Source organism: Musa acuminata, chromosome BXJ2-1 (assembly GCF_036884655.1).
Source record: "Musa acuminata AAA Group cultivar baxijiao chromosome BXJ2-1, Cavendish_Baxijiao_AAA, whole genome shotgun sequence".
NCBI classification, from domain to species: domain Eukaryota; kingdom Viridiplantae; phylum Streptophyta; class Magnoliopsida; order Zingiberales; family Musaceae; genus Musa; species Musa acuminata.
The window spans coordinates 29,735,105-29,760,925 of record NC_088338.1 but is presented as its reverse complement, the minus strand read 5'-3'; the positions used below and the strand labels follow the sequence as shown (position 1 = coordinate 29,760,925).

Below are 25,821 nucleotides of genomic sequence, written 5' to 3'. Positions count from 1 at the left end.
TATTGTAGGCGAAATTAAATGAGTTTAATTCCTCGCATATCTAAATTGTTATTATTATTATTATTATTATTATTATTATTATTATTATTATTATTATTATTATTATTATTATTATTATTATTATCATTATCATTATCATTATTATTATTATTATTATCATCATTATTATTATTATTATTATTATTATTATTATTATCATCATCATTATATATATATATATATATATATATATATATATATATATATATACCTTACTTATACGAGAATTTTATATAAAATATATATTTGGAAGATGGACATATCTCCACTATTAGACTAAAACATTATAACTCCACTTAAAAATATTGATATAACTAAGTTTAGGTGACAAAACATTTGTTTTTTTTTTGTGTATATGAAAAAGATTGGTATTTGTGATAAATTAAGAGCTTCTATTTTTGTTTCTATTGCCTTCACATTCCATACCCAAAAAGAATACTGGTAAATCGATCTAAATTCGAACGAGGAAAATATTTTCATCCTAATTATTTTTTTTTATAAAATTATATTTTAGCTCGAGAATTATATTGTTCAAATCATTAAATCGTTATTAATTAAGTTTAAGTCCAAATCATTAAATCAAAATGACTGGGCATCGATTGTGATTAGGCCCACGGACACAAAAGGGACTTACTTATCTCCACATTCTTATGGATCTGCAGAAAAGTCGGATTCTTTGTGCACACTTGTCTTTTCGTGCGTAGTTTTAGCTTGTAATACAGATTCCTATTTTGGGAAATAAAGTAATCATGTGTTCTGATTTTTCAGGATCGGCTAAGAATAGTTTTAGCATGATGCTGCCCATTGACCTTCTCGATTGCTCGCCTTTGTCTCGTGAGGTTGAAAACGATTGCCTTATATAAAATATACATTCGACTTATTTATTTTATATTAAGAAATTAAAGCTTCATCCGATGCATAACTCACCCACAAATTATTTATTTTATATATAATCTATCTTGGTTTGAAATCTTAGGTTTTTAGTTTTTAATGTTGAAGAATAATACTTATATTAATAATTAATAAATAAATAAATAAATAAATAAAATAATGGGCACTTCTTACGAGAACCTCTTCTAAATATACTTTTATGACAGTTGTAGCAGCTCTCCAAGTGTTGGCATGACAAGATAAGTAAGTAGACCCTCTTTCTTTGAAATTTATTTATTGATTATGAGTGTATGACTCAATCAAACTAGTCAGCTTGCATATCAATTCAATCTGAAAGTTCAGGTCTTTAAATTTTGAGTCAAATCTATAATTCAACTCTTTTAGTTCTTACCAATATATATATATATATATATATATATATATCCTAAGACTGTTCAATTGTCGTGGAGAATGCAAATTCCCAATTCGTTCTCGCATTCAGCCATGGAAATGATGTCGATCTTGAAATAATGTACTCTCAAAGGGCAATATTTAAGCAGCAGCGCAGCGCAGCGCAGCGCCTTCAGAACGCAATCTTCCTTCTGCTGCCATCCTCAAACTCAGTGCTTCGATACATCCTCGACATCATTGCAAACCACAACAATGGAAAGATTACCAGAGAATCCTTTTTCCAATTACTGGACATAAAAGAAGTATTTCCAATGCTATATTTTGAGTCCTCGAAACAATTTACAAGACTACCAGCTCCTACACATACATAACCGAACTCGCTCCCAGGCAAAACTCACGAGAACTTGCAAGGGTGGCACTCCAGCTTAGCACAGGGGTACGCCCAACTCCTCCGGCATTCACCTCCCACGCCATCGCAGCAGCGGCATGTGATTCCAAGTGACTGCAACACCTGGACATACCCTGAATCGTTCCAATCAAATAACACGCTCAGAAGAATCCTTAGGTAGAAAGAAAGAGAGGGTTCTTGTATTATTGCTCTTACTGTTCTCCTTGGCGATGAGAAGTGGTCTGGCCTCTGTGCTTCTGGAGACATGGACATGGAAGGAAACCAAGAACATGAGCACGACCACAAACCGAAACCTTTCTACACCCATGAAAACCTCTTTCGCTCCCTTCTCCTCGCTCTGTTTCTGCGTATGCTGCAGCCTGAAACAAACACTTGATATAGTGGGATTTCAACCTTTTCCTCTGCTTACCGTGGGCACCTGATGCGATTACCTAACACCAACCCTCTGGTATTGGGAGAAGGACAAATCTGGCCACTGTTCTCCTTCGGCGTCTGCATTCTAGAACAGCCACGGCGTGCGTATGATGACTCATCAGGGAGACGAATGCATGGTCAGTGGACTGTTTTAGTCCACGCCTTGTCATTGTAATGGTTGCGTGATGGATGATGTGTTTCTTTCTACGTCGTCCGTTTCTGCAGACCAGCGTGCTTCTAGATAGACGAGACGAACCTGGTGCAGAATTTTTAGATCCCCATTCCTCCGCGCTGGCCAACTCTTTTGTCCTTTCGCCGCTGCAACCCTCTCTGGAGTCCAATGTATTGGAAGCTTCTTTTTATGTCAAAAAGTCATCGATGCTCTCGCCCGACAATACAAATAATATAATAAAACCAAATTTATGTTGGGGGATGTTATCGATGGTCGACTTCGAACGTCGATTGGCTTCCCATCTTATTATTGGAAAAAACAAAAAACATAGATATATAGAGTTTTACTCTATATCTATGCTCAATTCTAAGAGCATATTATCTATATCAAAAAAATCATAACAGTCTGAATCACGATGAAAATTCTTTTATTTCCTATGATAATCATATAAGATTATGATTATATTTTTAATTAATCCCTATGGGTCCCACCACTTAAGTCATGGGTGGGATCACCAACAAATCTCCCCTTCACAACCATGTGGGGAGAGCCTCCATACCTACTATCTCTCTATATGCAATAAGTTTTTTTTTTAATAATGATTTAATCATATTTAGTATGGATTTTCTCAAAATGTAATAACTTCATCTCTAATATATCTCAAATCTAATGATAACTAACATTAGTTTTTTACTTTGATGAATTAACACTTTCACTGTCGCAATATAAAATAAAATTTTCTTGCTTGAGTCCTAACTGTTTTAATTACTTTTTCATCCACAAGAATTCTTTAGTAATATACTCAGCTTTAATAGATTAGGTAATACTCTTTTTTTATTGTTTTGACTACTAAAATACTGCTCCCCCTTTAAACTAACCTCCAGTAACTAGAGGTAGACTTTTTAAAATCAATTTTACCAGCTATATCTATATTTGTATAGCCAAATAACATAGATTTTTCAATGCCAAAATATAAATATAATTTAGAAATACCTCATTTAGAAATACCTCATGCCAAAATATAAATCAATTGATGAATTTACGATCTAATATATGCTTTACGAAAAGTAATGCAAGACTAACTTTGATCAAAAAAGATAAAATGATTAAAGTAAAAAGAATTAGACATTGGGCTAGAATCAAAAATCAAGCATCGAGCCGGAAGATTCGGACGTTGCGTTAAGATTGGATGTTATGGAAGTCAACATACCAATGGATCGGGCGATATGCCGAAGGTTTGGACGACGCGCCGGAAGTTTGTCGGGAGTTCGGATGAACCAATGACATACCAGACAACTTAGATTTCTTGTCTTGTAATTGTTTAGGTCTTAATTATCGTAGTTAGGTCGTAAATTGAATTAGTTTTGTATGTAATCCTATTCACTCAATTACGGGCCCATTAGGCCTAATCTAGGGCTGAGTTGGGCCCATTGGGAGACCCATTCAGTAACCCAAAGTTGGGTCAAGTGGTGGCACTATCAGATTTTAGCAGTGCAACCACCTATGAGCTGGAATGCATGAAGTGTATGTTTTCCAAAAGACCCAACGATGGCACCATCAATGCCAATCGGTGGTACAGCCCAGACTAGTGGTGGTACCACCCAGACTGGCAATAGTACCATTAGTACACGATCTCTCATGTGTCAAGCGATAGTACCATCCAAACAAGGCACTGATATCGTCAGTTGTCAAGGGTGAAGGTGGTGGTACCGCCAGTACCTCGGAAACTCATGATAAAACCTTTGTTGGCTCTATTTTGTGTAAATTGGAGCATAATTAATTATCCAAACAATTCATGAAATGTGTCTCTCAAATTTTGTCAGAATCGAGCTTTGGTCGATTTCACCTATTCTTGTTTCATCTTTTTGGAAATTGATTTCAACTAAAATCCTTACTTCAGTTGAGCTTTACATTATTACTTTGAAATCCTGTATACTTTTGTCCTTCAATTATTAATATATCTGAATCTATTATGTAAAATTCATGTTTGTATCATAATGTTGCGTGTAGACACATGCATTCTATTATTTCTTATGTGTTTCTGATATGTCCCAATTTATTATTCACAATACCATTTTTTACTCTAGTGTTTGTGGGATTATTTGGACCTTTGCTAGAAATAGTAAAGGGATTATTTGGACCTTTGTCAGAAATGGTAAAGGGATTATTTGAACCTTTGTCAGAAATGGTAAAGGGATTATTTGAACCTTTGTCATAAATTGTAAAGGGTATGTGCTTAGAGCCTGCGATGCTCTATATTATGTTTGGTGGCCATTCAGAAATGAATGGACCATATTATATTTGGGATCCCACATCACCCTCTATCTGTTTGATATGATATCCCAATCTTTGGTTATGTGCTTCTATATATGCTTTGGATAAGAATGAAATATGTGCAACGTCAAATGCGACGTTTTGAGCTTCTGTTTCGTATTTGTTCTTTGATATGATCTTAAATACTTCATATTCTATTGATATATTCTGAAGCATTTCATCCATCATTGATATGTTCCGAAATATTTCATTTGTTATTAATATGCTCCGTAACATTTCATACACCATTGATATGCTCCAAAATGCTTCATATGCCATTGATATGCTCCGAAATGCTTCCTATGTCATTGATATACTCCGAAATATTTCATTTGTTATTGATATACTCCGAAACATTTCATATGTCATTGATATGTTCCGAAACATTTCATACGCCCTTGATATGCTCCGAAATGCTTTATATGTCATTGATATGTTCTGAAGCATTTCATCCGCCATTGATATTTTATGAAACATTTCATACGCCATTGATATGTTCCGAAGCATTTCATCTACCGTTGATATGTTCCGAAATATTTTATCCGCCATTGATATGCTCCGAAATACTTCCTATACCATTGATATACTCTAAAATTCTTCATATGCCATTGATATGTTCTGAAGCATTTCATCCGTCATTGATATGTTCTGAAATTTTTCGTTTGTTATTGATATGCTCCAAAACATTTTATATGTCCTTGATATACTCTGAAATACTTCATATGCTCCGAAATACTTCATATGCTATTGATATACTCCGTAACATTTCATATGTCATTGATATGCTCTGAAATGCTTCATATGCCATTGATATACTCCGTAACATTTCATATGCCATTAATATACTCCGAAATGCTTCATATGCCATTGATATACTTCGAAATGCTTCATATGCCATTGATATGCTCCAATTAGTCTTTACTCCCTTGTTATGAACAAAACATGCTTCGAATAAAATGACATTATAATTCTGCATTCTTTGAGCGACTATCTACGAACTCTTGTATCCCTGCCTTATATTTGGTACCTTATTTGCTTTGAAACTATCATTTTTCGCCATTGATATGTTAGTCGCTTGCTGAGCTCTATATGCTAACCCTCCATTGTTATATAAAATTTTCATGATATCGCTCGCTAAAATGTTTAAATTTGGCTGAGGCTATGGAAAGCTAAAAGACTTTGGGCAAACCTTTAGTGGATGATATGCTTTTGTTGTATGAGTACACTTGGTGTCTATTAGAATGTTGATGGTAAATATAAACTTATGAGTTTTATAAAAGTTTAAAGAACCTCTCATGTTTAAGATTTTGTAGTGTTAAGTTTAATTTATGTAATGATATGAAACCTCTCATGTTTATGAATTGGGGAATTATAGATGCGAATAACTTGAATGTTTTCTTAGTATCCCCAAATGTGTGCTTGGATCCTGGAATGTAATGTATTATTGATCTATAATAAATTCGGGGGGCGTGCCATAGACCATCTAGGAGATCGAGTCCCAGGCGGTGCCACCGGCCCTGACTTCATGTGCTGAATGAGTTGTTCAATCAGCCTAATACATCCTTGTTAAGGGCCCAGTTAACTTCTAACTGAGTTAGTGGGATTACCTTCCAATTCTAACTCAACTTAAGGTCTAACTATGATAATTTAAAATATTATCTAAGCAATCATGGTTTGGTATATCAATTGTTCTTCTAGTGAACTTCTCGGTAAACTTCCGACAAATTTCTCGGCGAACTCCCGGCAAACTCTTGGTGGACTCCCGACGAACTCTCAGCGAACTCTCGACGAGCTCTTGATGAACTCTCGGCGAGCTTCCGACAAACCACCGGCACATAGTCCAAATCTTTGACGTATCCTCTGATATTTGACTCCGACCCAAAATCTTACTTTATGCCTTCATTGCTATCATAGTTAATCCCACAACACTTATCTCAACATATGGATTAGATCAATAATTTACCAATTGATTTCATCATCAAAATCTGAGATTCAATAGTAAAGAGGGTAGTTAGTCTTTACCTATTGAAAGAAGGTCGTCAGTGAATGTCGGTGGCCTTGACAAAAGAAGAATCAAGAGTAGACATAGGTCGCGACAACCGAACCGCTATAAACTTGGTGTGTACTTTCTTTCTAATTTTCATTGTCACTTATTGATTCATTTGTCTACTACTCTCACTTGCTCTCTAAGTTTAAACGCTTTCCGATACGGGCTTTATCTAATGAAATTTTTAAACTGATATTTTTACGAAAGCACTAATTCACCTCTCTCTTAGTGTCATTTACGGTCCTAACAGTTAGTATCAAAGCCAAGTTTCTCTCCATTGATTTTACATCCAAGAGAGACTAAATGACTTTAGATGATAATCTAGCTTGTACTAAGACAAATGTCGAATGGATTTATTGATATGGTATCAATCTCAAAGTAACCTATGTAAGGGTAAGAGTGAGAATAGATAAACTTTGATAATCATGTTTTAGTTTATTTTTTATAACCGGCGCCCCCATACATTTATGATATTTTACATATTAAAAAATATGTTTAAATATTTGTATTTGACTTTTGTTGATGTGGTGGGGATCGGATCGAAAGACTTAACGGAGGTAAATATTTTCCCTTTTAGTTTGTAAGAAAACTAAATACATCAACAAACACATATAACAAACTAAATACATCATTTATTCAGTTTATAACTTCATATATCTTTTTTTGTTTTCACTTACAAAAGGTGTTCAAGCATCTACACAGAGCAGTTGTATCAGGTCTTTTTTTTACTTGAGAAAGGCTAATGATATATTTTGTGGAAAAAATTAAGTTGTAACAGATAAGTCAAGTTTCAACAAGAAAAGCTAAGTCAAGTCAACTCTTTAAACTATTTCATTCCGCATTTAAGCTATTACTAACTTTCATTAAATTTTGCTACTTACAGGAAATGAAGTTCCCTAGCTATTAGTGGCAATAGCTGCTGCGATAATAACTTCACTTTGTGATGCTTACGTTTTCTTTCAATTACTACGCAATTAAAGTACACACAATATGATGACAATTAACGATTAACTTTAGTAGTGGTAAGAGATGTTCTTATGCTATTTTCTTATAGTTTACAATGGAAATTACGGTAAGCCATGTTTGGTACTGTTAGAGTATAGGTAGAAATTTCTGGATGATGAGGTCAACAGTGTGCATCATCTTAAAAAAAAAAAAAAAAATTTGCTTGGATATTAGGAAGAATGTTTTTTGTGAAAGGATTTCACGGAACACTGTTGCAATCCATGGGATGAAATTTGTAATACCCAAAAATTTTCACAAATTTGTAACACTGGATTCAACGTTAAAATTATATTGACTTAATTTGATTAGTGTACTATTATTAAGTTAAATTTAAGTCATTTGTGTCACTGGCTCAAGCTAAGAAATTTTAATTACTACAATCATAACATTCAAACAAGATGAGAGATTTAAATAGGAAATGACTACTAACGGATAAAGTCGTGAAATTTAATATAAAATATTTGGAATCTATAAAAAAATTTAGAACACATTGTTAGGATCAAGAGCACTAAGAGGGGGGGGGGGTGAATTAGTGCAGTGGAAATCTTTCGACGATTAAAACTTCGAAAGCTGAGTTCATTCGATAAAAATGATTTCGATGTAAAAGTCGATTCTAAGATTACTTTAACTTAAGATTAAGCGAGATGACGTTAAAGTAGATCTATGAAGGCAGTTTGCAGTTTATGATGGAAATCAGAATGCAAGCGCAAACTGAAATGCGATGTTCGTACAATAAAACCAGTTTACGTCTAAATGCCGATTCTGAAGATACTGAACTTTGAGATATGTTTTATAAATGCGCAGAAGGCAGTTTGTAGTTATGATTGAAGTCTAAACGTAAACGTAAACTGAAATATGATACTCGTACGAAAAAACCGATTTATGTCTAAACGCAGATTCTGAAAGCTCTGAACTTAGAAACTCGTTCGTTAAGAGCGCAGAGGGCAGTAAGCTATTAAGGAGGTTTGCAGTAAAGATAAAATGCTCAAAGTAAATGCAAACCGAGATTTAGAGTGGTTCAATCAATCTTGACCTACTCCACTTTTGGCTTCCTCCACCGACGAGGTCACCGACGTCAACTAGAGGCCTTCCTTCAATAGGCGAAGGCCAACCACTCTTTTACAGTTTTACTCCTTTTGACGGGCTTAGGAGACAACTCTTACAGAAATTTCTCTCCTCTCTTTACAACTCAGAACTTGGAAGAAAAGAGGGAGGAGAACTTTTGGCCTTTACAACAATTTTGAGCTCTAAAAATCACTGAAAAAGATCAAGATTTCGGGTAAGTTCTTGTGTTTTCTGTGCTGAATGGGTGGGGTATTTATAGGCCCCAACCCAGTTCAAATTTGGAGCTCAAAATTGTCAATTCCCGGAATTCCGGGATCAGGCGGTTGCATCTCCTGACTGGGGCGGTTGCACCGCCTGGCAGAGCTCGAAGACTAAGCCTCTGGGCGGTGCAACCTCTGTCAGGGGCGGTTGCACCTCCTGCCAGAGCTCGAAGACTGAGCTCAGGCGGTTGCACCTCCTGATTGAGGCGGTTGCACCTCCTAACTGAGGCGGTTGCACCGCCTGCCAGAGCTCGAAGACTGAGCTCAAGCGGTGCCACCTCTTGTCAGGGGCGGTTGCACCGCCCAGTCTCGCTCGGAGACTGAGCCCAGGCGGTGCTACCTCCTGGCTGGGGCGGTTGCACCACCCAGTCTCGCTCGGAGACTGCCTCCTGGGCGGTGCTACCTCCTACCTTGGCGGTGCTACCTCCTAGCACTATTTCAGGTCCGAATGAGTTGATTCATTCGGCCCAATTTGGGTCTTTCAGGGGCCCGATTGCCCCAAGATTAAGTTAATGGGATCACCTCCCATTTCTAACTTAATCATTGTGCTAACTACGATTATTTCCTAAGACATTTACTGCAACTTGCTCCGGTACGTCAATCGCTTCTTCCGGCGAGCTTCCAGCGAACTTTCGTCGATCATCCGATGAACCCTCGGTGATGCTCCTGCGGACTTCCGGCAAACTCTTGGACTTGCGATGATCCACTTGGTGAGTTCCGACGAGCTTCTTTGGCAAGCTCCTGGACTTCTCGGATTTGTTCCCGCAGAGCCTCCGACGACCGTCCGAACTTCCGTAGAACTCTCGAACTCCCAACGTGATCATTGTCTTGACTCCGGCGCAACTCCTGCTACATGTCTTTCTTCCATCATAGTTAATCCTGCACACTCAAAACAAAAACTTCGATCGAGACAATTAATCCTAAGCAATTAACCAAGTTGTCCGGTATGTCATTGGTCCCTCGACGCTTCGTCCGATTCTTCGGCGCATCGTCCTTTCCTGCAGCCTATTGCCCAATCGGCCAGTTGACTCCACAACTCCGATATCCTTAGCACAATACCCGCTCTTCTTGGCCCGATGCCCGAGTCCACGGCCCGAAGCCTTCTGTCGATACGTCGACCGATCCACCGCCCCGACGTCTAATCTTTTGACATGTTCCTCCAGCACAACATGATTTTCCTGCTTTAATTGTATCATCCTGATCGAAGTATCATGCGTTACTCAAAACGCAGATTAAATCATAAACATATATCAAGTGGTTTCATCATCAAAATACGAGATTCAACACACATATCAACATATATATATATATATATATATATATATATATATATATATATATATATATATATAAAGATATTTAAACTTTTAAATAATAATTTAATATATTTAAATATATATATATTTCAATTAAAATATTTAAAAATATAATATGATCGATGAAGATCGATTACTTCCAATTTTTTTTACCAGATTACAGGAAAATGAGTTGTGGGTTGTAACCTAATCTTATTAATTTTTTGATAATTTTAAATAATTCCAACTTGATGATATCATCATATAATTTGTATAAATGTTAAATTGATGACAAAGCAGACTATATATATAAAAAAAATCACTTGATACAATTTATATTAAAACGTGAGCCTAAATTCAAATCCAGACCCAAATAAACTCGATACCTGCAACGGGTTACTTTGACACTTTCAATTGTTTGCTCACCCACGACGCCACTATGCCGACTTGGACCCACCATAGCGGTTGTTGGTCCTCAACCGAGCTTTCTGGAATTCACGCCCAGTGGTCGGCCGGTTGAACTGCTGCTGATCCAACCTCTGTCTCAATGCCTAGGGCCCACTGTACCCCAATTTGTAACTGGGCCCACGCCAGCTCCATTAAGCAGGCCAGCCAAAACATACCAACAGGCTATCAGAAATTCAAATATTTATCGTGACAAAAATCAATATAATCGTAATCAAACCATAAATAATGAAAAAATGGTCTTATACTACTCTTGAATCAATTATTTGTATTTTATAATCAATAAAAACAATTATATCTTTGGCTAGGGTTTATATATAATATTATTTTGAAGTTACTATAAAAGAAATTAGTTTGAAGAAGTTCCAAATTTAACTCTATTGGGATTTCTTCATAAATTTTAAATTATTTATTGCGGACTAGCTTTGATTCGCATGTGATCATTCTTCACCTTGCTTATTGTGTGGCTCACCAGAGATATATACATACCGTTCAATCAAGAAGAAGATTATATATATATATATATATATATATATATATATATATATATATATATATATATATATATATATATATATAATAAAGTCATTGACTATATAAATCTTTGACGATAATTATATTAATTAGTAAAAAAAAAAAAATTATAAAATCTTTGGGATCTTTCTCTCGTACCAACATATATTTTACCTCTTCCAATTATTATAGGTCTCGTGAGCACTCATATAATTTTAAAATAATCTTTTTTATTTTATCGAAATAATACCTAATATATTATTAAAAAATAAAAAATACACATAATATAATAAATATATTCTCAGTTTTAATTAATATGAGAGGATATTAAAGATTCAAAACACGTAAGGATTGATAAGCACTTCAAAGTGCGCCAGCAATCATTTCTTCCCCATTTCACGGTAACTGCACGGTTTCCGGAACCTAAAATAAGGCTATTTGCCAGCAAATGAAAAATACTATTCACACTGGGCGGTGTCTGTACCGCTCCCGCTGCGAACGAACTCATCTTTCGTCTCTCCCTCTGAAATAAAAGTCTAGAGATCGCGAAATTATCTCTTACCCTCTCTCTCTCTCTCTCTCTCTCTCTCCAAACCCCTTCGACCCTGACCCACGCCTCTCCATCCATTTTCCATAGATCTTATTCTGCTCCTTGTTCCTGTCCGAATCTGGTATGTCTTTGTTAATTCTTATCTATCTTATGTTAATTTTGTTTGTGTACCGTTTTCGATCTACGTATTAAATGGTTATACTCTTGGATTTTCACTTGGATCTGAAGAGGCTGGTTCTTGATCAGGTCATCCGATTTGGGATTTTTGGCCGCCTAGATTCTTGAAGCTCGTTTTGATTTGCCATGGCGGCTCCTCCTGCTAGGGCTCGGGCGGACTACGATTACCTCATCAAGCTTCTTCTGATCGGTGACAGCGGTAAGGATCTGATCACTATTTTGTATTTGTTTGATTCGGTTCGTATGGGTTTGTGAGGCGTTATTGTTGTAGTTTTAATTCGAGGGTTTCACATATGCGTTAGGAGCAACATAATGATTTATCTGTTGTCAATTTGGGAATTGGGTGTTTATTCATGACCGAGGTTTTGTTTCCGTTGTTAGGATTTTTATTCGCCTTGGTGTATTGCAATAAGGAAGATGGATATTTGGCATTAGATAGTGACCATGGATTTCGGTTTGCATCTGATGGTATCATGATAGTTTTTGAATGCGGTGGCTCTCTGTTGAAATGCTGTTATTTTCTTCTAGTGATTCATAATGTAACATGACTGAAGCTCATTTACTTTTCGTCATAAATGTTTCATGTTACACTCTGATGTTCTAGATCGTTGCAGGATGTTGAAACTTTGATCTGCCAACAATAATCTGCCATTCATACTTCAAAGGCTATATGTTAGACTCTCTGTTTTAGTATCAGAATATGCAATATAATGTTTAACATTCCAGTGGCATTAAAAGGCGCATTCTCTAGTCAATCTGAACATTTGGAGATACAATGTTTGCTACAATATTTTGGTGGCTTCATGAATAAACGTTGAATATTTATGGTAATCACTATAGTTTTGTTCGACGTTATTCTTTTTTAATTTGCCTAACCTTTCTGGTGTTTATCTTCTAGATTTTAATACATTTTGGTACAATTTGATGCTCTTATGAATTACTTGAAAAGCATGAGAAATTGTGATACTCCCTCTGCATGCATGAGAGTCCTCACTTCCTGAACTTGGAGTGATGCTTTGCTCCGGGACCACTGAAATCACTTATGAGGAAGTAAAAAAAAAGGCTTAGAATTGTAACAAAATGCAAGAGGTTATTCTAAAAGAACAAGATAAAAAAAATAGGCTCAGTTGGTTTAACATTATCCAAAAACTAAATAAGTTCATCCTAACAGGTATATTCTGATTAACTATTTTTAGGTACAAATTAACAAATAGTTGATTATGATTAATTCTATCTAGTAATTATTATATAATGTCTTTGTTAATTCTACACTTATTTTATTATTTTAATCTGATTTATTTCCAATATTATTTATTGTTTGTTGTTTGCTTATAGTACCATTTACGGAATCAAATTTTTGTTTTTTCGATCAGTGTAAACTGGTATTCACCAATTTAACCAAGAATGGGCACTAGACCATATAAGCTTTCACCCCTCAATATTTATTTTGTTATTACTTTTTTTATGTTACCAAGTGTCACAGGCCAGTTCATCACTTGGTATATGGGTATTGATTTATTCGGTTATCGAAACCTAGGGTGAAACTGTAAATATTTGGTACAATTGTTGAACATGCTTCATTTGATTTATAGAAGATATATAAACAGCTCATGAGGGGTAGATAATGCCTATGTTCGCTAGAATATAATTTTAAAGTAATTGGCTTACTTTGTTCTTGAACTCCAACGTTTTTCATTAGAATTAATGTTATCAAAAGTGCTAGGTGCTGAAAGGAACCAAGGTTCTAAATTGCTTGTGATGCTGGTCACTTGAATAGGTGCTTGCCCGAGCAAATCAATGCATTTATCTCATAAAAATTATGGATATATAGTTAAGTATAAAAATAATCATTAGAAAAATGAATTTCAATTGAAAATGAGTCTTGTGCCGTTACATATATAAACAATCACCATTAAAACATCAATTATATGTATCTAGATCTATAGTGAATTAAATTAAAAAAAAACATAATTAAATTAGGCCATGTGTAAATAATAAAATAAAAGACATTGAAAACATTTATTAGTCCGAGACTCCAAAATCTCTAATAATCATTAATGTCCATGTTATCATCAACATCATCATTGTGCTCATGTTCTTCATTACTTGATTTAGAACCCTCAATATCTTCTTCTGTTTTATCAGAATTAACTTCTTCCTCAGCATTTATTGTCCTGGAATTTAATGCTTTTGTAGTCATCTTTGTTTTTGCTTGTTGTTTTAGTATATATACTTGTTTCTCTTAGACTGGATGATTTTGCTACATCATATTGATCTATATTTAACTTAAAACTTCTACTTTATCCTCTATCGACATTCATATTCAAGATCAAAATCTCAAGGATTTGTTAATTGGGTGATGCACTTTAATCTTTTGATGCTTCATTTCAACAACAACAGGCTCAACTAACAAGTCGACATTGACATGGGCATAGTTGAATATGAGAGCCATGATACGATGATAATGCCTAGGGCTTTTCCAAATAGTTGAAACTGTGGTCCAAGCTACTATCTAGGCCTTGGTAAGGCAAACACATTGTTGCCCTGTCTCTTATACAGATAAAGGCAAAACTATTGAGGGATTAACATAGGTGGATGAACTTGAGGAAAGGATAGTTCCTCGCATGTGGTCAACACTACTAGAATTCAGAAGCCAATCAAAGTCCGTGATTATAGCCCTCGTCATACACAGGGTCAACAATCTTCCAAAACTAATTCTGGCACCACCATGCTGTTCCTAGCGGAATATTCAATCCTAACTAGAATGACAAATTATGTTGTTGAGTTAAGGCTTCTCACTTAGTAGGCATGCTAGTGGAAGATAAAGCCGAATTTAGAAAAGTTACATGCTCTTAAAAATCTCATTGGAATCGTTGATTGGAGCTTTTGTGGGTGGCCTGGGGTCCCTCATAGGCATACAGAACCACTAGCCATTTGCAATCCCTTTTGGGATCTTTCTTGGACGCATAGGTAGTTGAAGAAGTATTTAAACAATTATATCCCACTAGCTAATAAGTACTCCTAGGCCCATCTTTGAGTTTGGATTAGTTATAATACAAAAGTTTCAGACTTGTCTAGTCCTACTGGAATTATCTAAAAACTTGATAATTTAAAGACCATGTTGATCTATAACAACTAGAAGATTTTGCCTCCTTTTTGTTGGAAATGGAGGTTAAAATAGATATGCCAAGGGTTTGCTAAGTTGGTGCTTATGGATTTTGATGATGATGAGGTAACTCCATCGTTGCAATGAATCTTGAAAAACTATGAAGTTATAAAATACAAATATGAATGCCTCAATGGAATCTCACACTGACACATGATACTCTTACTGAAAACTCCTATGAAGAATCATCACCTTCTATAGTAGATATAGGATTTATTAGTAATTTCATGAGTTCTGAGCAAATGAGATTAGGCATCAGCCATACTGAGGCAACATGACTGGACTTTGCTAGCCCTTTCTATGGGGCTCTTGACCTAAAACAAAACTAAACCAGCTGTTCCACTTATTGGAGACACATCAAGAGTTATCTGACAGTATGTTTGGATGTCTATTTTGACTGGGAAATGATGGGACCTGTTAGTTGCTGGAAAGGCCTATGTGAAGTTCTGCACCCAGTAATAGTTCGGTGGATTTCTGATTTCCATCGGGTTTCAGCTGAATGGAACTATAGTGGGCCTTTTCTGAAGTCCTATTTCCCCTCGATCAGGTAAGTGATTTGGCTAATACAAAGGAAATGGCCACCCCATTCCAAATAGCAAAGGATGCCGTGTCAGTCTTATATGTGCCATTGACAAATCTTCTCTTGGCAAGACTAGGAGGTGACAACACAAAGACCTGGGTGCACAGCAATAGGGGACTGCCAATGACTGTCTCTTAAGAGAAGAGCTTGGTCAGCAGCTTAAAGAGAGTAGAATAAGTTTTTACCGGGTATTTAGGTCCATAATTTTATGTAATGTAACTCCATACAATAACATTTACTTCAATTTTTTATAACCTGATGCAAGTGTGATAAAGCATATTGTATATAGAGAAATGGATATCACTACCACATGTAGCAAACTCGCAAAGTGGATCTTGGCTGTTAACATATTATTTGTTTTGAGAACCTTTTCACAAATAAAATCCATCTACTTTAGAAGCCCTAATTATGTAATTTTTTTTTTAGTTGATTATGTGCAACATGAGATGATATGCTGTGTTCTTTAGGTGTTGGAAAGAGTTGCCTCCTTTTGCGTTTCTCAGATGGTTCCTTTACTACCAGTTTTATTACCACAATCGGGTGAGTTCAGTTTCAAGGAGCAATAGTTTACATTTGCTTATTTGTAATTGGATTTGCAATCCAATCTCATTAGCTTGTTCTAGTTCCAATGGCAATTACCTGATCTCTGCGCAGCATTGATTTTAAGATAAGAACAATTGAACTGGATGGCAAGAGGATTAAACTACAGATTTGGGACACTGCTGGACAGGAACGCTTTCGAACTATCACAACTGGTAGGCTTCTTGTTTCTTTTGATCTTGACCTTTGCCCTGGGTTTTTCTATTGCATGCCATCTTTTCTATGTAAATCTTTGAATGAATAACTTATTTTCCTTTATTCTTTCAGCTTACTACCGAGGCGCTATGGGCATTTTGCTCGTTTATGATGTCACTGATGAATCTTCTTTCAATAGTAATAATATTCTTTATGTTCTCACTGTAGTTTTGCCTGTTCACTTTCTGGTTTTCTTATTCAGATTATCTATATTCGTGGTAACATACAGACATAAGGAACTGGATTCGCAACATTGAACAGCATGCTTCTGATAGCGTAAACAAAGTTTTGGTTGGTAACAAGGCTGATATGGATGAAAGTAAAAGGGTATGTTTCTGTGTGTTCAACGTCCGATAGTTGATTTGTTTGGCCAGTAGTTCATAAAACCTTGCTGCCTCTGGTGTTCTTTTTTCTGCTCCAAGTTTATAAACCATTTTCTATATAACTGGGTTCTTTTCAGGCTGTGCCGACATCAAAGGGGCAAGCTCTTGCTGATGAATATGGGATTAAGTTTTTCGAGACTGTATGTGGCTATGTTGGTTTCTATCCTGTCTCTAGTTATGCTAGTTTTTAACAATGTCTTTGATATGTTGCAGAGTGCAAAGACGAACCTTAATGTTGAACAAGTCTTCTTTTCAATTGCAAGAGATATCAAGCAGAGACTTGCAGAAACTGATTCAAAACCTGAGGTAGAAGCAACCTTTTTCTATGTCAAAATATCACAACTTTCTAATTTTGAAGATTTAACCTGTCATCTGGTTGCAGGATCGGACCATCAAGATAAACAAACCAGACCAGACAGCTGCAGATGGCACTGCTGCAGCAACATCGTCGTGCTGTGGTTCCTGAGGGAATGATTACCTGATGGTGGCGGTTGTGGCAGCAACGGCAATTGGGTTCAATCTTTCATCTCGTGGGAACTAATTACTTATTGGTCAATGGTGTTTCGAGGATAATGATGATGGAGCTTGTATTTTCAATCCTTCCATTCTTTGAAACTTAGCTAGCATGTGTTTTTCTTGTTTGAGATGTGGGAAACCCATGTACGTTTATTTGTTGTTGTTTTTTTTTTGAAAGGATCCGGCCTCACGATTGAGTCATGGTGATTGATAAACCTTTTTTAATTCGACTTTATTGGCATAGTTATATACCTATGCTTTGTCATTTAAGATTTTCACTCAATCCACAAAGATGATGACGCAAATGTTAAAAAGTCTAGTAATGTTGAATGACAGGCTCTTTGGAGGGTATGTTTGTGGGGCTGACATGATGTGTGGCCTTTCCGTAGCTCTTCTATGAATGCTAAGATTTCCGGGGCTCCTATTTTCCTTGTGTGTCAAATTCATGCGTTTTAGGATGATGAGCGTTCATTCTATATGCTGAAGTAGCCAGGGAGGCCATGAGCCGTTAATAGGAGTGATTAAGGAAGGGGATGCCTGCCGTTGTCGCCAAGCTCTCGGTATCCACCACTTGGTTAGACTTGCGCCTGTGGGAGTCGGACGTCATGACATGTGCAACTTGTCATTGGGGATGCCTATTGCAACTTGAATTCTGGATTAGTTGGCTTTGACTGGTCAATCAGATCGATTGTTTAACTAAGATAGAGTTTATTTTTCCTTAGTTGGAACAGTACCAAATTTATCGCTCGTAATTAAAGATGTCTGTTGGTGCTCTTTGGCCTTCAAGACAGGGATAGCCCTTGGACAGATCCTACTTGACTCCGTAAAAATAGGGAAGACTAAAAGATCAGTCTTTGATAAAAATAGTATAGAAGTTTTTTTTTTTTTTTTTTTAAATGATGGATTTATCTTTTGGTTTTTATTTTAGCAATATATCTATTAGATTCTGGTCTCTCTTTCATACTTTCCTTTTTATTTATCTTTATATTGATATTGTATCTTCCCTTGAAGATAAATGAAAACCGATAAAAAAAAAAAGATAATTTTATTTATACAGGGAAAATTTTATCGTCGTTTAGTATTCACACTTCCATAAAGTTAACTTTTTTTTTTTTTCCATCATAAAGTTAACTTTTACATATTGTTTTACACTTTTTTCTAATGATTGGTTAATGTGATATTAAATATAAAGGCCTTAGATTTTTAAAGTCGATTCAAGTGTGAAATTTATCATGTAGATCTTTTTGTGTAAATTTAGTGTTAGATCCTTGCTTTCATCTTCCCCACTCTTAGACATAATGCAGGTCTAGATTTGGATTCCAATTTTCTAGTTCCTAAACTAAACATGTGAAAAAGTGGTCATTTAAACTTCAGTCATGACAAATTTCTTTCCTGGTCTGGATTCAGTCTCTACTCCGCTCATCGATCAAATAATTAACTTATTCTTAAGGTGACATGTGAAAAAGAGATCTTAAGTTTGAGGATGACATGAAGGTGGTGTCGATATGATTTCCACCATAAACTGATTAATTTCAGTGACAAACCAAATGCTTTAGGTTCTTCCATTAGGAATTACTCCTAATGAGTGTTATTCCCCTTCAATAGAAGTAGAAACCTCCAAAGAGAGTTTAGATTATGAAAGCAAGGAAAAACTAAGAAAATAGAGCATTCAGCTGCTGGAATCAACTGTAATACAGCCTAAACGTATGCCAGGAGGCTTACAAAGTTAACAAAACAAGACTTTTAAAAAAAAACTGTTTCATCCTTCTAAACATTGTTGCCTAAGCCTTTCACTGCTGGCCAAACAACCCAGTTGCATCTTTGCTCCTGTCTGAAGATAAAAAATTTCTGTGCCACTTTGGTCGAGTTAACGGGAGTGTTGGCTCCTTTCCTATTGTCAATAAGAGCTGCTGACTCAATTTTATCAGGACAAGATCTGAGCCCTGTTAAATTGGTTTAGTTTCCCAAAAGAGGCCACAATTAGAGCCAACCGTGGATTCAGACCAAAATAGGTGCAGAAAGCAGCCCAAGAGGGAAGTGGGTCGAGCGGATAACAGCAGTTGTTGCATCAGAAATTTTCTTCTTAGGTTATAGCACATGATAACTGTTTTATAAAATTTTTGGTCAAAATGACAAACACAAAAAAGATAAACAGAGTTCACAAGAAAGTGGAGGGTAGAGTAGGGATATATATAAAGTAAAGGTACATATGAAGATCAACAGGTTCTGCAGGAAAATATGTAGTTAAAGGCAGTTATTTCTCCATTAGATGAGACTTATGCTTTTTTTATCTTAATAGGTAGCATTAACAAATCAAGTTTATATCTCTACACGAACGCAAGACACCTTATTTTTATTATTCATTATTCCAATCTCTTAGCACCTAAAGAGTTTGCAAACCAATTGATTGAAAAGGGTAGCTGTACTTGCTGAACTAATTAAATAATGCAACTAATCCATCAGAGAGCAGTCCGAGTATTTTCTCAAGTGAATATTTTCTGTATTGGCCAAAGTTTCTCAAGCCAAAGTTTCTCAACACCAAAGTTTCTTGAAAAGTGACTTGCTGTATTGAAAAGTGACTTGCTGTATTGGCCAAAGTTTCTCAAGCCAATATTGAAAAGTTTCTCAAGTCACTTCTGTATTGAAAAGTGACTTGCTGTATTGGCCAAAGTTTCTCAAGCCAATATTTTCTCAACACCATCCAAACGCAGTCCGAGTAAAAGACAGGTTCACTTTTAACTTCATCAAATGTTAGGGCATCAATCGATATCCTCTTTCCAATTTAGAACACAATGCTCTTTGAACTTGGCCACAAGCCACAGCTCCTGCTGTCAGCAGAAGCAGAGGAGAGCAAGCAACTAGTTCTTTTGTTTTAATTTTTGCCCATGATTTGATATTCCAGAGGCATTCATTTTTCTTTTTCATTTTATATTTCAGTTCAGGCAGCACCCTCACCACGCCAAGTGACACAGCATTCCAAACATGCTATTCCGCGTTCCAACAACCTAGCCGCACCGGGGTGCCACCAAAATTCAGAACCCTAAATGCAACTACTACAGTATGAAAACTATTATATATGCTTTTGTCTTTTACAAAAAATATCTGTTGTACATGTATTGCTCAGTCAGAAAAAGGAATTCTAATTTTCTAAAAGATCCCAGTTTAAACAAATAAAAAAATTTAGAAAATGAAAATGATTATTATACAGTAAATTTTATACTCACAATAATCCCATGACAATCTTCACAATTGACTGGAACTCATCATCTGTATATTCTCGAGTTGGAAATGGTACAATTCTGATATTTTCTGGAATAAACTCCGTCCATCTGAAGTTCACATGAGAGCGAGGTCCAATAAAAGGTGATAATGTTTCTGTTACATTTATACTCTCAGACATAACATTAGTTCCATTTAGTTGTGCAAGAAGAATTATCAATGAATCCATCACCTGCTGCAACTGCAAGAACACATATCAAATTAAATCCCAAAATTGAGACAATTGAAATTAATGCACTCAGGTACAACTAAATCTACAAATGTATCTAAATAACTTAGGCAATTCCTATAAAATTCCAGGAATTGATATTATTCATGCATTGCACTATACAATAAAATGAAGAAGTTGAGTCTTCATGACTGAGTATGAGAATTTATGAATCATGATGCAGTTCAATCGTGACACATGGAGAATTGACCAAGATAACCAATAAACCCTGTGGGGTTTGTGAAACATGAATATGTAACAAAAGAGGTTCAGACAAAGTCATAATTAGCATTTACTCTACAGATTATCCTTGTGACATGATAATATCATTACTCCAAGTACATATTTCAATCTTCAAGTCACCACACACAAGAGCGCCACATTTTCAAAGCGTTGTCAACATGAAAAGAAAACAGCAATACCATTTCGCTTGCAAATAAAATCAATCAAGAATATAACATTCAGAAAAAGGTCAATCTAACATGCACAAGTTGTTATTGCCTATAGAAAGAAAGGAAGAGGAACTCATACGGTCAGAAATCCACTGAATCCATATTGAAGAATTGGTACAATGTTAACACCGAGCTCGAGGTCGTTGAGATATGGTCCGTTTACATCCATGATGGTTTTAACATTAGGAAAACCTGAGAAAGCCCATGTGTGATTAAGACGTATGCTATAGTCAAATGTTTGAGGACCTTGTGCGTGAAAAACTACTGCTCCTTTGATCTTGGGATTTGATAGGTTCCTGCAAGAACGATGCTAATCTTTCTGAAACAGATATAGAGCTCAAGCCATCTTCCATAAAGATTAAAAAAAATAATATGCATTAAGAAGTAATAACATGTTGATTCTCAAGCAAAGGAACATTAAGAACCGTAGTTCACACTGAATTAAAATGAGGGTCACCAAGTAATGAGTTACAGGCTTACAGGATTCAATTTATAGAAAGAATCATGACTTACCTCACTTGATCATTGACGCCGTACAGTTCTGACCTTATGTAATTTTCCAGGTCAGCTTCATTCTTGTAAAGTCTGCCAACCATCTATTAATAAAAAGCAAAAATGCCTGTTATACTTAATTTAAAGCTAACATTGTAGATAATGATTAAAAAAAAAAGTGATAGACAGCCAAAAATGTTTATTTTTGTATTATTATTTTTTTCCATTTAGCTCAAGAACAAAAAGAAATGGCATGAAGAACACTAGACTGAATGTCTATTACACCAAGAATTGCGTAAATATTGCATGACAAATTAAATATAAATATACTGAAAAAAAGACAAAATTAACTTTGGGTTCAATAATTATTTCTAAGAAATAATACATTCCTCCAAGAATCAACCTTCCCATCTTTGGGTTCAACATTTTGTGCAAAACAACCATTTCAGGAAGTTTAACCAAAGAAAAGGGCTTTGAGTCAACATTATTCTCTAAACATCAGGACCTTAAGATTTTGCAAAGAGAAGAATTAATCTGGAGAAAGCATGGAGCTCTCAATGTTGAAAATACCCCAAGAATATTTCAAAGGGGAAAGGCTGCATTTTTCTGGATGTTGATGCGACTAGGCGAAACCATGAAGCATCGAAGTTTCTGTTGAGCGGAAAGCCACTACACGCAATCTTGATTCTATGAAAATTACTTAGGATAACTTGTTGTGGGCTCGGAAGGTTAGAGAAATAGGGTCAATGGCAAATTTTAGGCCTGACTTGTAGCAAAATTTTCCAGAAAGTTGATAAAGTGAACTATGAGGAGATTTACTCATAAAGAAATTTATCATAGAGTTACTTTAAATGGGATTCGCTCTCTCAAATGGTGACTCTAATAAGGATATCTACATTCAACAAGACTATAGCTTCAATATTATCGGAATGCTTTGCAAGATCAATGATGCATTTATTGTTCATAATAAGATTAGACACCTTCTCCTATATTGGAAGCTGCAATATCTTTGATTTTTAAAAATTACTAAAGATCTCAAAGTATAAGCAACAGCTATTCTTGTGTCTTGTGATCTCTATGGACGAGAATTAGTCATTATAAGTTCAAAAATCCTTCCTGGCTTACACTCTCAAGTTGCTTGATTTTTAGCTTAAAAAGGAATTGCCACTGTGGATGGCTTTAGAGGTTAGATGCCACAGCAGATACACTCAGTTTTCTTGTATTTGAAGAGACAAAGAGCAAGTTCTAGTTCTCCGGCTGTGAATCTACAGCAACAAATAACTGTTTCTTGCTCATCTGCCTTTAATTTTCCTACAATATATTTTACGGGGTCTCAGTCCTTGGCAGTTCCATGCCCATTATGAAGGCACATTCAAATCCGAAAGAAGACATCAAGTTTCTAATGCCAAGAGTCCGTCAATACCATGCTATTTCCGTCCGTCATGAATTGGCCGAGTTCACGCGGAACATGTTTGCAGTGCCGTGTGAAACGGACATGAGAAAACAGTAGGAAAGAAGCAAATAATCGCGGCATGGTACCTTTAGGAGCGGAAACTTCGAAGAGAGCACGTCCAGCATCAACCTTGTTTTGTCGGTGTCAGGTGCAAAAGCGAGATGTTCACCGTTCACGAACAACAACTTCAAAATACTGTCAAAACTTGGAGAGATCTCACTTTTGCCCACCTCAACAAGCATGCCCTTTCTAATATACCTGGAACGAAAGAAATCAAGTACATGCAAAAATCAAAACCACAAGCAGCAACCAAAGACGAGTAATTCACGTAAACACTGAAGCGAGGATAGTAGATGGTGGAAAACAGAAGAGAAAGAAGCGGATAGCCTACGCTTGCACGGGGTGAATTTGCGTGTCAGCTCTAGACCTTATTCCGATGAGCATCAACATCACAATCGTTGGCAGCAGAATCTGAAATATCAAACGACACAAAGACAAAACAAACTGTACCTTAAATGGAGAGAGAAAGAGAAATCACCCCGAACCAAATGAAATAGTCCTCTTGAGAGTGGGTTTTGATCAGGGAATTGGTATAATAGGTTTGGGACGATTCACAGGTGGTGCTCTGCGACCGAGTACCTCAGCACAGGTGGCGAAAGGGTGGCGGATTTTGAGAAGCCAGTTCTTGCGGAGCACGGCCCTCAGCTGCCGCTGAGACCTCCCCATCTCTCTTTTTGTGTACCACTCCCCTCGACCCTGCCCTCTTTCTGGCCGAAGACTCGAGGTGATATATATCAACGGAGCTCAAGCCAACAGCAAGGACTGAGGAAAAGGGATCGGCGGGCGATCATCGAAGACTGAGAACAGAGTAGGTGTCGAAGGGAACGGATCTTTCGAGACGAGGGAGCTCTGGTTTTGTGGATTCAGGGGACAGACGAGAGGAAAGAGAGAGAGAGAGGTGGGCTGAGCGCCGCCGCTCCTTTTGGGTGCAGGGAATGTGGTGGCCCGCTAATGCTGTGGGGGACCGGCTGGAAAACGGGTTCGGATGCTGCCGTGAACCGTACGCTATAAGCAAATATTCTCCTATGAGTACCAGACTTCAAAATATAAACAACAATTTACCTAAAAAAGAAAAAAATCACAGCTTTTATTGACCACAACAAAGAGCTTCGAGTTTTTTAAATATCAATGATGATTTCGCAAAGAGAAGCCAATCGACCGGTCGAAGAAGAAGTACATCGACCCATGTCAAATGGATTGTCTCTTCATCTTCCCTAAATGGATCGATTCATGTCACTGTCTCTTGTCATTTACGAATGCGGAGGTATCCGATGAGCTGAGGTTAACCATCGTACTTAACTATGCAAGACTTGCTTCTGTGCTTGACGATTATTCTTCTCCTCCTCTCGCTCTTCCGATTCTCCGTGCCTCCGTCGAATATTTCTCAGTTAATACCTCTACCTAATTCATCATCATCTCTTTGCCGCATACGGCCCTAATAAGTCTGACTGGAAATGGTACTACTTTTCCTATAAATAATTTGTATAATTCCTATGTGGGATGCTTATTAAATAATTTTTTGAAAAATATTTTTTATTTTTTTTATTATTTTGTTATTATACATTTATTTTCGTCATCATTACATCATTATATAAATTTGTATCCCAAATATGATCACGAGTCGATTATATCATTTAACATTCATCAACAAATGATATAGAAAAGAATAGTTCAAACTTATTTGTTACTGGTCTTTTAGACAAATTTAAATAATCGAAGCTTATATAAATAAAAACTTTGTATTGAGTTTCTAGTGAAGTAGTAAAGCACGTTAGCAATCATTTCACTTTCATTTACCATAATTTGGCATATTACAACATACAGTGAGGCAAATTGGAGTCCCAAATCTAGGTATCAAATGCTTATTCTAAATTCTTTTAGTAAAGAACATATGGGATGTAATTTTAATGTTATTCAGTTGATTTTGGTTCATGATAAAAGTGCAGCTGGTCTTTCTTTCGTAAACTGATGCACCGAAAGCTCATATCGGTGCTATAGATAACTTTTATCAATATTTTTGATGGATTATAAACATTTTTTAGATTTTATATTATTTTTTTAATTACTGTCCCTAATTTCATAGGCCAAATTTAAAAATCAAATACTTATATTTATTCATTTATATAAATAATATAAAATTATTATTATTATTATTATTATTATTCAATTGGTCTGATGGTGATTTAATTTGAACGCCTAAAAAAAATTTATGGATGTCAGGATGATATATTAGATTCATTTAATAAAAATTGAGGATTTAAAATCTTATCCATAAATTTTTTATATCATAAATATTAAACTCACTTGTCAAAGATTAAAGTTTCAAAATCTTATAATTTTTATTATGGATAAGATGATCATGTACTAAACTCATAGAATTTAAAACTATACTGAATGAATCTTATCTAAAGCATTGATACGGTGATAATTTA

General features: G+C 35.9%; 2 protein-coding genes and 1 long non-coding RNA gene across 3 annotated transcripts; 1 reads left to right on the top strand and 2 right to left on the bottom strand.

The window, feature by feature from the left end:
- Window positions 1–1,614: 1,614 nt before the first annotated feature.
- Window positions 1,615–2,437, bottom strand: LOC135598157 (uncharacterized). The gene is made up of 2 exons (XR_010481504.1): window positions 1,925–2,437; window positions 1,615–1,842 (listed from the first exon to the last, which is right to left on the bottom strand). It is a non-coding gene; the product is annotated as an uncharacterized LOC135598157 (long non-coding RNA).
- A 9,370-nt stretch (window positions 2,438–11,807) lies between these two features.
- Window positions 11,808–17,646, top strand: LOC103973990 (ras-related protein RABE1c). The gene is made up of 9 exons (XM_009388697.3): window positions 11,808–11,949; window positions 12,075–12,204; window positions 16,219–16,291; window positions 16,406–16,506; window positions 16,619–16,684; window positions 16,776–16,873; window positions 17,007–17,069; window positions 17,143–17,235; window positions 17,312–17,646. Exons 2-9 carry the CDS (start codon window positions 12,132–12,134, stop codon window positions 17,393–17,395), a joined length of 651 nt encoding a protein of 216 aa, XP_009386972.1. The 5' UTR covers window positions 11,808–11,949; window positions 12,075–12,131; the 3' UTR covers window positions 17,396–17,646.
- Window positions 17,647–19,098: 1,452 nt separating this feature from the next.
- Window positions 19,099–24,315, bottom strand: LOC135599089 (ABC transporter A family member 1-like). The gene is made up of 7 exons (XM_065093819.1): window positions 23,969–24,315; window positions 23,721–23,800; window positions 23,416–23,587; window positions 21,898–21,980; window positions 21,464–21,680; window positions 20,670–20,905; window positions 19,099–19,549 (listed from the first exon to the last, which is right to left on the bottom strand). The coding sequence occupies exons 1-7, from the start codon at window positions 24,053–24,055 to the stop codon at window positions 19,534–19,536; spliced, it is 891 nt and encodes a 296-aa protein (XP_064949891.1). The 5' UTR covers window positions 24,056–24,315; the 3' UTR covers window positions 19,099–19,533.
- Between the last annotated feature and the right edge of the window lie 1,506 nt (window positions 24,316–25,821).